This window comes from Hypomesus transpacificus, chromosome 13 (assembly GCF_021917145.1).
Source record: "Hypomesus transpacificus isolate Combined female chromosome 13, fHypTra1, whole genome shotgun sequence".
Taxonomy (NCBI): Eukaryota; Metazoa; Chordata; class Actinopteri; order Osmeriformes; family Osmeridae; genus Hypomesus; species Hypomesus transpacificus.
In genome coordinates, this window is record NC_061072.1 from 10,382,515 (window position 1) to 10,396,653 (window position 14,139).

Sequence of the window (14,139 nt, forward strand, 5' to 3'; positions counted from 1 at the left end):
ATCCCCCCCTCCCCTTGACCCCCTGACAGGTGGTGGTGGGGGGGGGGGACACTTGCCTGTATTAAAAACTTGAGAGCCCTGGGACTATTTGAGCTTTACATTTTGTGAAGAGCTTTCTACCAGTGTATGTCTAAGTGATATGGAAATTCAATCAGCCATGACAAGAGATATTCATGATCTTTTATTGAATTGCCCTGCAACAGAAATTTGTCAGATCCTTGACAATTTGCAGTGCTGATGTAAGGTGATCCATCATTGTAACCTGATCTTCTTAATTTATAGTGTGTAGCCAACAACCACGTCAGGTTGTCAGGGGCGCTGTCTCCCCCTACCACCAGCACCACACGCCTCCCTGACAGCCTTTGTGTGTGAATGTCCCATCTCCAACAATGGCCTCCATTCTGCCTGACACAGGAGAGTCTGTCTAGTGGCCAGGAGCCGTGTCCTGGGACATGGTGATGTCACTAAGAGAGAGACGAGAGAGCGGACATGGCGTTGGAGGAATAGGGAGATAGAGAGAGGGATGGAGGAGTCCTGTCTGCACTTTTCCTCGGTGAGATCCATTAGAGTAGGGTGCTGACAGATTTGAGTCGATACCCAGGCAGACCAAACAGTCTTTGGAAGGAACTTTTGTTTTGTTTTCTCATGACTTCAGAAAGTAGCACCATGGAACCTAAGGAGATATCAGGTGACTTAGAGTACCACTGATACGTGATGCCCTTCATGAAAAGCAATGGTTGAGGTATCAAGTGGATTATGATGATACAAAGGAAACAATGTATCATGGTCAGCTGCAAATGCTAAATGATATAGATGTTTTACTGTTGACTTACATGTGTTCTCGGTCTCTGTCTCTTTCTCTTTGTCTACCTTTATCTCTATCTCTCTCTCTACCCCTCTCTCTCTCACTCTCTCACTCTCTCTCTCTCTCTCTCTCTCTCTCTCTCTCTCTCTCTCTCTCTCTCTCTCTCTCTCTCTCTCTCTCTCTTTCTCTCTTTCTCTCTATCCCTCTCTCTCACTCACTCTTTCTCTCTATCCACCCCTCTCACTCACTTACTCTCTCTCTCTCTATCCCTCTCTCTCCCTCACTCTCTCTATCTTTCTGTTACTCTAATACACGGTGAGAGCCGATGGGCACATGCAGGTAATTATCCAGGTTGAGAACCAGGAAATGAGTGTGGCCCCCTCACGTCCCCTCAGGTTGTCCTCCTTGTTGTCTCATGAATCAGAGCTGAGTAAGTCCAGTTATAACGGAGACTAGATAAATGGTGGTATGGTGTCAGAAAGTTCAAGTTATGCTCAAGCATAATAAGCTTGCACAATATATTTCTATTTAAGATATGTATTATGTGTAGGCTGGGATTAAGGAAATACAGTACATGCTTAAACCTAATAATTGGCTTGTAACATCGCGGTCTAATTGCAGCCTTCTGTAGAGGTTGTGTGTTTGCTGGTTGTATGGCTAATCGAATCATTTGCCATAATTCCCTGAGTAAAAACCTCAGAACAAAAAGTCTGTCTCAGTAAGTGAAGTCGTCACGCTAACTAATAGAGAGTACTTTGAGCAATGAAAGAGGCCTGAGAGCTGCACAGCTTGACACCACAGTGCTTTTTATAGCCCCTTCAACATGACTGCCCATCGTTTTACTGTCACCCACGGCCCCTGCTATGGGAAGTGTGATCCGGGGCAAATTCACCAGATACACGGTATGGCCTGGCTGCCAGAGAGGATGGGTGCTGGGCCTCATTGTCTGGCTCTAATAGTCACTCGCATTTTCAATGAAACGTCTCTAGTTTCATAGCATGTGAATCAAAAGACCCAGCTGGCCTGGGTGTGTGGGCATGCTCACTTGGAAGCACAGAAGGGGATGTTCCCAAGGGACTGGAGGTACCATCCTGGCCTTTTTACTCAATCTAGGCAAAAAATACAAAACACTACTTGGTTAGAAAATCAAAGAGGAAAACAATGTTATGTTTTCGCATTGCTTTAAAAGCAGCCTGTCATGCCTTAGAACAGGACAGAGAAGGAAAAACAAGTGAGAAATGTAGACAAGGCAAGTATTGGTGCGTTAGTCCCAGTGTTTGGGTTGTTTTTGGTTGGTTTTTGCCAGCTGCAGGCTATTTTTCCCTGGTCGGCAGACCACGTGACTGCTGCCTCCGTATGGTAATTAATAGGTTTGATTTGCAGGGGCCGTGGGTGTGAAGAGAGAGGACGGAGCTGTGGTGACACTCACAGCCCAGGGCTGTAGACTACTACTAATATTCCATTACTGAATGTCAGCTTGTTCTACCCCACCAATGAGGTACAGTCGGTAGGAAAGCATGGTGTGGGGGGGGGGGAAACTGTCTCTCCTACAGCGTGTGTGTATATTTACGACCTTGTTTCTAAGCACAAAAAAAGAAACAAAACACCTGTGTTTCTCTCCAGGTAATACTTGTGCTGCCCTGCTTTCTACCAGTTTCCATCAGTCTTTACCCGAGAACTGACAGCTATTCCCATGATCTGTCTTTGAGAACCAGCTTTTGGGTTAAATTAAACTCCCACCTCATCACCTTAGTTTCCTCAATCTCTAGGAGGAGCTCTATGTGGACTGTGTTTATTCATGACGTGATGAGACAACAGATGATCTCATCCTATCAGTCTACCCTCGCCATGCAGACAGATGGTAAATCATGCTATTGCTTCCTAGGAACTATGAACTCTGAACTTAGGACCTACTTTGAGTCAGATGGCTGAGCGGAAGGGAATCGGGCTATTACTCAGAAGGTTGCCAGTTCGATTCCTGGCTGTGCCAATTGACGTTGTGTCCTTGGGCAAGGCACTTCACCCTACTTGCCTCGGGGAGAATGTCCCTGTACTTACTGTAACTCGCTCTGGATGAGCGCATCTGCTAAATGACTGTAAAGGTACTTTTAAGATTTACTTATGATCACACATTCACACAGACAGCCCAGACCAGACTTATTACATAACTGATGGTCAGCTCTGTCCACTGTGTCTTCTATGATCCCTGTGTCACTCACTCCTGTGACCTAAACCCTGAGCGCACAGCTGCCCTGCCTGGCTAATCCTACATCTGTCCTTCAACAAGGTGAATTTCATCACTCCAACTTAAATTATTCAGGTTACTTAATGCTTGGGGATCACATGCGAGTACAGGATTGTTCATCACTCGGTGAACACTTGTCATTGATGCCAATGATGTGGTATGGTGCAGTAGCTAATGCCCTGTTGTTGTTCTGAACTTATGGCTGTATTAAAACATTACGAGTGGTACTCAAAGAATGTACTGTTTCAAAGCAAAATGAAGGATGACAAACTACTTTCTCAATTCATCGGTCCACTGATCTGATCCGAGACTAGGCTTCCGCTCATAGACTCTGGTACTGGAATCTGTGTGTCAAAGTGATGACATTTATCATCTTTTCTAAATAATTGGGCAGAGACCATAGAATAATCTGACTGTGGTGACATGCATCTCTGTCTTGGTGCTCCATCATGCTGTGAAGTATAGTTTGAGACATTTGTTAGGAAGTCCTTCTCATGACCTGGATCCAGAAACAGCCGTAGATTTGCCAAGGGGGGGGGGGGGGGGGGGGGGGGGTAGAACATGATCATTTTCAATTCACAATCACTTGTAATATCTGCAAAATTCTATGTTTCACAATGGTAGCCACAATATATTGAGTTGTGAACAAAAGTAGATCTCAACAAATGTGGTTTACATTTAGGTTTTTAATTTGATAATTTAATTGACTATTCATCAAAATAAAAAGCCCAGTAGACAAGTCTTTATCTGGGCTAGGAAGACTTCTACAGAGGTCAAAAGTTGTCCAATAATCCCTTTAAGAGAAATACCTGTTTATTCATGAGCTTCTGTGCTGAAATTAAACAAAAATCCAATATTTTAAAACGGAGACAAGAACCAGATTTTCTTTTGATTTCTGTGATACAAAAATGGATACATATTGTTTACTTAGCTCTACTGTATTTCAAGGAAATACTGAAATGTTATAAATAACTTAATACAAAAATAGATGTGCTGATTTGTGTATATATTTATCTGTGTCCATTAGGTCTACTTTTTGTACCTTTGGTACGTCTTTAGGGCTAGTGCAGTTTCTGTTATGTTACTGTAATAGGATTGGGTAACATAAAAAATCTCTTCTATAAAATGAGGGAAAAACGTAAACGGGTGATGGAACTATGCATTTTCATGACACATAGAAGAGCATAGAAGCTGATGATGCTCTATGATGTTCACCACCAAAACATTGCAAGTAGGTAAAAAGGTTTCACACATAGGGGGGGGTACCAGAGCCTTCCCAGAAGGCAATGCACTTAAAGTCAAGGAATTGGACAAGAAGGCTTCATTCATGATCCAAAAAATCTATGTATGTATGTTACTGCATCCTAAAAGCTCTACAAAACAGATATGTTTTTAGAAATATTTAGAGAATCACATACCTGTGGAGTAAAAGGACCACTAGGAAAATATTAGTCATTGTAGCCAGCTTAATGACCATTTTAAGGTTTCTCTTTTTGTTTTCATGACTTACAAATCTAATTTTAATATAAGGGCATAAGAGAAATAGACGAAAGGCATCTCTTTGGGAATAGGATCTCCACTCAATGGGGAAAGAATAATTGTACAGTATATTATTACACAGCATGTACATTGTGTTCAGTTTTGTGTAGCAGTAAATTCAGGGTATAGGCATAATACATTTAAGGAGAAGATTTTAAATGCTGCTATACATGCCAAAAATAGTCATGCATCTTAATTGTCTCGCTAGATACTGTTAAATTAGCAACTACTCAGTCTACAGTAACTAACAGAAAAATGTTTCTTAATATTCAAAATATGTATTTTTTTGTTTTTAATTTAGATTAATTAATTTTTACTTTCTTTGCTTGTTACTGTACTGGAAACTTTTGTGCTAATACTTCATTTCATTTAAGGGCTTTCTTGCAAAGAACTTTGAATACATTATAACCAATACAATACAATTTAACCCATCCCAAATGTTTACAGTTTCTTTCATGTGTCTTTGCTAGTCATAATGGTCCTCATTACTTATGTAATATTTAACAGGATCTACTAGCTCTTGAACATGTTGTTAGAGCACTACAGGAATTGAAGGATCTGAGGTCTGTGCATGTTTTGGTGAAAAGCGTCATTGTTAGAGACAGTGAAAGTGCACAGAAGGTGCATCACCACAAATGAATCGATAGACAATCAGATTCCACAAACTCGGCCATGTTTTCTTTATAAATATGAAGGTGCATTTCAGTTTTATTGCTTAAAATGTAATCTCACTGTCTTTTCATTTAAGATATTGCCTCAAATTTTGAGGGGACTTAAATGCTGCTAAATAAAGGACATATTTTGACACACAGTGTATTTTTAAATAACTAGTTATGATTCACAAAACATGATATGACCATGTGTACACTGGATGTAACCTACGGTTTTCTGGGTTGTTTTACTGTTGCACATGCACAATCTGTTGAGACGCTAATAGTTCATGTAATTAAAGATTTAATTTAATAAAAAGCTTAATCTCTCTTAACTATGTATCATTCCTCCCCCATGCATGTCAAACTATAATATATACCTATATAGCCAAGTTGCTGAATGCATTGTTAAATTTGTGCAATTTGGTTTTCTATTCTATCAAAATAGAACAATGCCTGCTCTGTATTGAGAGGGGAAGCTGTATATGAAAGCCTTTCATTCTTAATGAATTTAGGAAACTCTTTCATCTCAGATTGTTTCAACCTGTTCTTTTTGTGGAAACATGCGATGGTAACAGATTACATCATTACATATTCCACAGAACTCCACTGAACCCTCCTTCGTCACCTGATATTCATAACATCTATGTGCATAGATTTTTTTTCATAGAGAATAAGAGACATAAATGGACTAGAGTGATGTTATCCCCATGATGTTTTGTTTCAATGTTGGTTTTCGATTAAAAGGAAAGAAATATTTGTCGTTCAGATCTTTAGGGGAATTCAATGCAATATTTAGCAAGGTAACATTATCCTTTATCTGTCACAACATGGTACGTTTTAAGCAAATGGTTTTAGAATATTTGTGATATCAAAAATACTCATTCTCATTCTAAATCAATCTGCAACATATACAGTATTTGTCTATTCTGTTAATAGTGCAAATGATGCATATACACATCAGAACTGATTTTAAAGATTTGATTTAAGATTACACTGATATTAAACCCAAGTTGTTCTCAACATCATGTGGGCAGCTGTCCTATCATTGCCAATGGCTTTCAAGTGCTGCAGAGTACAGGAATCAGGAGTCATTCACAACTCAGTTCCAGTAAATACAATTACAGCAATGTTGGAGCTTGCAGGAAGCTTCTATTCTGTAACACTATAATTTGACAAATTAAAAATAAAAAAGTCATTTTTTAAATATGTTTTTTTTTGTTGAAAAATTATACTCCACACGCAACATAACTTATCTAAGCAATGTATTTACACCTACATTTTGATTACTAGGTTTTCGTCCTTATAGCTTTTTCGATGAACTATCATTGAACACGCTCAAATCAAATTAAACGTTATGAAAAAAAGATTCAAGTTTGAAGGAAGAAGGTCCTTCACTGGCCTTTTCCTTTGTTGTGGACATTCTGTACCACAGTTTAGTGAGCTGTGTACTTCTGCTTGCACTTCCAATAAAGTCCCTCTTTCCCCCAACTGTCTCCTCCCATCCTCATCACAGTAGTCAGCTTTTCCTATGGCACTTTGCATTGTTCTGCATTCTCACCCTTGGAAATAAAACGGTATCAAAAGTCGACCCCATAGTAGAGGTCAAAGGTTAGAGTTCATATCTCGGACTCTCTCCGGTACGATCTCTGATCCAGTACCCTGGGGGTCTGTAGCCTCTCAAACTCGTGTCGACTGTTCCGGTCTGGACTCAGGCTGGCCAGAGCTCTGATGCCACTACCTCCCACCTCATCTTCCTCCTCCTCCTCCCGGCTGAGGAAAGCCAGCTCGTTCTCGTAGCAGAAGGCATTGGAGCTGGGGACCAGAAACTTGTTCTCCACCATGTCCTTGGCACTGCAGCGGGGGGTGGACGGTACCTCGTAGGTTTTGTGGAAGTGAGAGTAATCCACCTTGTACAGGTTCTTCTCCTCAAAGAGGACTGGCTCAAACCGGTGCCCCCACAGGACCTCGGTTGCCAGGTAGGAGCTGCGAGCCTGTGTTGTCATGGCGGTGGCCTCCACCATCCCCTCCAGGATGACAACAATCTCAAAGTCTGCTGTCTCCAAGTCCTGTTTGCCGATCCCGAACAGGGGACTCTCCTCATCGATCTCGTGGAGGATGGTTATGGGCGAAACCAAGAAAATCCTGTCAAGGCCTTTGTCAAAGCCCACATCGATATCTATTTGGTCTAGAGGGATGTACTCTCCTTCATCTGTGATCCGAGCTTTGATGAGCTGCGCTCTGACGTGGGCCTCCACTATGTGGCTCTTGCGGAGGTTCCCCACCCTCCACATGAGGCACAGCTTCCCGTCCCGCATGGCGATGACGGCGTTGTGACTGAACAGCAGCGTCTGCGCCCGCTTCTTGGGCCGTGCCATCTTGGCCATGATAGCGCCAATCATAAAGCAGTCGATGATGCAGCCCACAATGGACTGGAAGACCACCATGAAGACGGCCACTGGACACTCCTCTGTGACGCAGCGATAGCCATAGCCAATTGTGGACTGCGTCTCGATGGAGAACAGGAAAGCCGCCACAAAACCGTTGACTTGAAGGACGCAGGGTGTGAAGTTATCGTCCCCAGCTGGGTTTTCCAGGTCTCCGTGCAACAGGGCGATAACCCAGAAGGCCAGCCCGAAGACTAGCCAGGAGACCACAAACACCAGCGTGAAGACCACCAGCATCCAGCGCCAGCGGATGTCCACGCACGTGGTGAAGATGTCGGCCATGTAGCGCTGCGACTTCTCCTCCATGTTCGAGAACTGCACGTTGCACTGGCCATTTTTCTTGACGAAGCGGTTGCGGCACTTGCGGCGCGTGTGGATCTTGCCGTTGCCGAAGCCGTTCATGCCGTGCATGGTGGTGAGGCGAAGGGCCTCCTCCTCGGATGACACAATGCTGTAGCGATTGGTCCGCCCCACGCTCATGCTACCGGCTGCGCTTCCGGCTGCAGGGGTGGAGAGCCAGAGAAGGCCCGGACTGCGACGTGCGTTTCGAGGCCCCTTGTGGTGGTACTACCAACCAAGCCTCATGTCAGGCTGTCGACGCCAGGGACAAGGGTGGATTGGGGGTTTGGGCTTCAATCCAACCAGTCTTTAGGAAGAGGAGAAAAAGGAAAGTTGTTAGTCTCTACAGTCATAGCATGAATCCAGTAATTTGCTAACTAATCGCACCATGTGTGTGAATATGTCTTCGTTTTTTTCCCCTCTTGTTTTTGGACTAATAATTTGTGTATGGTGGACCATGACTAATGCAGAGAAAAACATATATAAAATATAAAAATATATATAAAAAATAAAATATAACCCATTGATCCTTAGTAAGTCACGTACAATACATTCAGTATGAATCATATCTGATTACACTACCTTCACCTCCCCAAAAATGCCCTCAGAGCTTTTCCCCAGCCTCTTTACATCCTTCTCTGGAGCAACATCACGACTCAATACGCCTCAACACGTGCATTCCAATTGGCTGTCTCCAAAGTGCTCTCATGTCTGTGCTGAGAGCTGGGCAAGTGGAGAGGAGCTGGCTTCATGCAGAAACTCCTATCGCATGCAATTTCCTGTGCTTTTATCCTTTGCATTTTAAAGCATGTTGACAATGATGAAATGCCACCAGTCACAGATTACCAGGTGTTTGTGTGTTATTTCACTACCATAGCTGGATCGAAGAGCAGTCACTCGAGCATCGTTAGATGACATGCATAATTGATTAAAGAAGTCTTTCATAATGCCACACATGATCATCAGATCAGATTTCAGTCAAATCAGATGTAGGTTATTCACGCCCGAACATATATCAAATGAGGTAAACTTGTGAAGTTTGTGGTTGTCAGCACTAAATGTGGGATACCTTCAGGTGTGTGGGCATGTGTGTCCCTGTCTGAGTCCCTGTGTGTGCATGTGTATTTAATTTGAGACCCAGGGGACCGGTGTGCGTGCCACAGTTTCCATGGGTGCGCTATCCCAGATGCTTCGCACAGGGAGAGGGAGGGAGGAGGCAACTTGGCCTAAAAAATGAAAATTTCTGTCACTACTTAGCCAGGTTTCAAGCTCTATTTATTTGACCTCATTCTGTACAGTTTGCAATAATATTAATCATGCTATGAGGATGTCATATAATTTATAGCATTTTCCCATGGCACCTGCTATGCTGGAGGTAGCTACACAAGCTCCGAAGCTCTATCGCCTACTTTAAGATCCAAAATATAGAGTGAAAACTTATTTTACACACCAGGTAATAATACAAATTGGATGGGATTGATTTATGTGTGCATGCACACACTCACATGTGTGCACACACACAAACACATACACAAACAAACTAATCACAGGTATTGTAACTTCACACATATAGTCAATTAAGGCAGAAATCCGTATCAGCCATCGTCTCGTGTGTCAGCTCACTAGATTCCGTTGCCAGCGGTTACCAGGGATGTCATGAAGATAGAACTGGCTGGTGTGCTTCATGGACAGTGTTACAGGGTCAAAGAGTCCTTTCCTCTGGGTTCAGCTAGCTTTTATCACCTGATCCCAATCTGGACACTGAAGACTTGAAGGCCTACTGACATGCACTCCCAGGTCCCCCGGTCCCCCTGCCTAACACAGACTTTCACCACACTTACTCTCACTGTGAAACGTATCTTATGAGCGTAGCCATTTTATTACACATGAAGAACTTGGCTGTCTATCTCGACTGCATTTACCTTCTTTTGTCAAGAAACCTGTCTGTACTATCGCGTTTTGATTGTTCAAGCTTGCATTTCATTACTTTGGCGATGACTGACCTTGATACAGTCTGTTTTACCTCGGTAACATGGCTTATATATCTCATTATCGACCCTCAACAAGTAAACAGGTCATACTCAACAAGCCCAAGTTGATTCCTATCGTTGTTCAAACACTTAAGGCCTTGTGATAAGGGACTATCTGTATAACTTGATGACTTCAGTGTCTGTCACGTACAGCCACAGTGTCTTGCTGAGTCAATGTATTTTCTTCCCAAAAAAATGTACATCACCTTTCTTCTTTGACTCTGCAGTATACTATGCATGACCTGGCAAGACCTTTATGGTTTTCTGAGTCAACCTATCATTCTATAGTAGTGTATCGGGTGTTCCATGTATTGTTCAAATGAAAGTGAACCCCTTCGCCTGCTCTGAGTTATTAGGTAAATGTCTCCAAGCCTCAGCTTGAGAGAAGAAAAACCTACGATATGAAAAGGTTTCGATGCACAAGGTTTTGCTTTGATTGTAAAACACCCTCAGGAAGTTCAGATGAATCACTTGGGTTTCGAGAAATGTCTTGTTTGAAAGCACATTCTTTCTATGCTGTATTTGTGAAAGACACGCTTATTTGTGACACTGAAGACATGAGCAAAAACATGAACTGCAAGTTTGTTGACATGCAGCATGATATCAGACATCCAGTATTTAAAAGAATTGTTTCTGAATTCAGGTGTGAGAGATTCACCTTCAAATCTACAGTGAATGAGAGACCGCCTCAAGCCTTGTTTGACATTTGATAAATAATTCTTTTTATTTTCATGTCAGTTATGTAACAAGAAATTGCGATCATCTCTTCAGATCATCTCTGAAGGTGTTATAAGGAACAACTGAGCCTTCAGCCTATCTCCACATCTATGATGCACGACATGCAGTGTGTCAGTTAAACAACAGAATATACTAGTATGATGTCTTCATAGATATCACATATGAGGGTATGTATGGACTGTGCTGACCACCTTTGTTTTAAACGCACTCTGGTAGCCTATTAGTCACTTAGTAAGACACATTCTAAAAGAGCATCTCTCACAGATACAGTTCAAAAACAGGCAACCTAAGGTACACTGACGAGATATAAGGGCAACAGGAAAGATGAAGCTCTGGAATCAGGTGAACGCAGTTCGTGAGTTGAGTCAAGGGAAGGACAATTAACATGGCTTCATTCCATTGCCGTTGATTGGCAGTTATGTGTGTGTCAGCGAGTGAGTGTGCGTATGTTTGTGTCTGTCAGTGTTTGTGAGTGTAGCTGAGGGGTATTCTATCTTAAGGAAATGCAGGAAATTGAGCCCGATGGCCAGAAACTGCTGCCACCACCGACGGCTATTGTGAAAGGAGGGCTGAGGATCCGGTGTCCTGTGTTTTCCTATAGCTTACCCCTTCCCTCAAGTCATCTCAAGTGACCCACAGGTATTTTCCTATGCTATAACTCATCACTTAGGCGCTGGGATAAGATGTTTTAGAGGCCACTGTACCTGTATAAAAATATGCCATGAGTATGAATACACTCAGAGAAAATGTACTTTTCAGTTTAAGAACATATCTACAAGTGTTCCTTGCCTGTGGGCTTACCTTTCTGAACTGTTAATGCATGACACTTTGCATACTGGTTTAATATGTGGAGTCAGATTTTGTAGTCAGAAACCCATTATCACGATCAATTAAATGACTGCATCTATCCCACAAAGGAAGCATCTGCCAGGGTAAAAAAAAAACGTTTTACTGCTATACACCTGTTTATCGATGGACAGGTGAATAACCTAATATAGTTAATCAGTGTCTTTCCATTAAAATGTATATATCGTCACAGTATGCAAGTCTTCATTCTCCAGTCTGTACAAGTAAATAGGTGAAATCTGACTTTTCTGGAAATAAACTGCTTTATGTTAACGTCTTAACATAAAGGATATAATTTCACCATCTTTATCTTAATGTAACATGAGGGTAGGGTGTCCGGTTTATTTGTGTGCTATTTGTGTTGAAGAAAATCAGGAAGTGGACATTGATCTGATTCTGAAACAAGGGATACTATATCATATTCTACCCTCTAGATATTTTGCTGCAAACTGAGGTCTTGGTCACCTCTCTGTACCTAGCGGCGTATTGTTCATTTGGAGGATGCAGTTAGAGAGTGCCTCCCTGTGGATCCCATAATGGCAGCTCTGAGATATCAGAGGGCATGTTGCTTTATTCCCATGACCTTTCCTGGATGTGACCATTTAAATGAGAAATAATCAGTAAATATGCAAAATATAATATTGCTTGTTGTTTTATCTCCTGTCTCTACACTTATAAAAACATAGACAAATATAAATGTATGTACAGATTACTATCCAAAAATATATTTTTTGTGAATTTGCTGTAGAGGATATAGAGAATGTTATGGTTTATAATCTAAAGAAATGTAGAGAATCAATGTCAGAGAAACTGATTCTGCACACATGCAACCAGTGGTCCCATAATTATAGTATATGTGTTGTGGTTCCAAAAGGAATGTGGTGAATCCATTTTGGAAACCTTTATTCTAAAGGGGCAGGTAACTCCGATTAGTTACAGTTTGTCAGTATGAAGTGACAGGGTGCACCGTTGAGTACACAGAATCTCTACCACACACTATTTACATGGAAAATGCACAGTTGTCCTAATCAGGAGAAGGGGATAGCAACCCTAAATGAAAGGACCTGTCAGGGATATATATTGCCAGCCCCAGACCCTTAGACCCATCAAACCACTGACCAATGATTTATTTAACCAAACAGACACTAAGGCATGATAAAAGTGTGGAGTTTCAGGTCCTTTTTCTTACCTTATATTTCCAACATGTGTGGTCTTGTCTGTAGATGAACAGCAGTAGTATCCTTGAACCCAGTATCCCATCTAGCCAAACTGAAGCATCCTCAGAGTTGCAGTCCCCTGAGCTGCTGTGAAACGCTCAACCTAGGGGTAGAACCACTCCATCCTTTTGAGCCACAGGCATAGAAACCCTTTGAATTTCTTCATCGTATATCTCTGAGCGTCTTGTCCCCTGTGTTGTCAGTCTTTTGTGTATTGCACATACAAGAAACAATCTCACGGCCGTTCTGCCCTCCCCACACTCACAAAATAAAAATAATACAAATGTTGATTGTTTGACTGTCTCCCTCCTCAGTCTGTCCTCACCTGTTGGGTGAAGACAAGACACTGAAGAAGCTCCCAGTATGAGGACTGTGTTGCATTTCCATCTCCTGAAGTCACTCAAGAGGTCTGCTCAGCTTCCATCTTCAGTCACCTCAAGTCTATTTGTCACATTTTGCAAAAACTAGTGGATCACCTCCGCTTATTAGCTGAACATCCCCTCTCTATCAGCCTCTGCAATCTGATCCAGTTCATCTGCCAGTTCTCTTTCACTCTCTCTCTCTTTGCTCCTCACAGTGTCTTGCTTGTTCTCTCTCTCCCTGTCTCTCTTCTCCAACTCCCTCCCTCTCTCGTTGTGTCACAGAAGCTGCCATTTGCAGCCAGTGTGGGCTCTTTCACTTCCCCCCCTTCTCTCCACCCTCCCTCTCTTACTCCCTCCCACCCTCCCTCTCTTACTCCCTCCCACCCTCCCTCTCTTACTCCCTCCCTCCTACGACATGGCACTGCCAGTGGACAGTAACTTGATGCACAGACAAATCATTCAAAACCCATGATTCAGTGTGAAAGCTGTGTTTATGATCAGTTATAATTGAATATCAGTAGATAAGTGAAAAGCTTATCGTTTTTAGGGGATTCTTTTGTTTGGGTAATGGCTATTCTTGGACACGCACAAAACCAATTTCGCTCATCAAATTCACTTGATTTACCTCAAAATATAATTTGTTGTACTCATGGCTGTGAAGCCAAATTTTTTGTGAACACATTTTCACGCAGTTTGTGTTAAGGCCTTATCTGGTCAGGCAAAGCACCTGTAATGTTAGGTCACTTGCCTTCCATCTTTCCTAGATGAGATGTTCGAGGGTTTGCTACATGCCTGTCACAAATATACTGTAGCCCATGCATTATTTGGTGTTCTCGGTTGGTATGTCACCTTGACGATAGAGTGTGATGTATTGATAGACCGTGCTGCTGGGCTGTGTGCCTTAATGTGGAGACGCCCTTC

The 14,139-nt window shown here is 42.3% G+C and overlaps 1 protein-coding gene across 2 annotated transcripts; it reads right to left on the minus strand.

Moving 5' to 3' along the window:
- Positions 1-3,736: 3,736 nt before the first annotated feature.
- kcnj12a (potassium inwardly rectifying channel subfamily J member 12a) lies at positions 3,737-8,166 on the minus strand. Of its 2 annotated transcripts, XM_047032458.1 has the most exons (2): positions 7,024-8,166; positions 3,737-3,757 (listed from the first exon to the last, which is right to left on the minus strand). In XM_047032458.1, the coding sequence occupies exons 1-2, from the start codon at positions 8,164-8,166 to the stop codon at positions 3,737-3,739; spliced, it is 1,164 nt and encodes a 387-aa protein (XP_046888414.1). The 2 variants fall into 2 exon arrangements, with proteins under 2 accessions (XP_046888414.1, XP_046888413.1); XM_047032457.1 differs by lacking the exon at positions 3,737-3,757 and having other exon boundaries at positions 6,648-8,166.
- Positions 8,167-14,139: the final 5,973 nt, after the last annotated feature.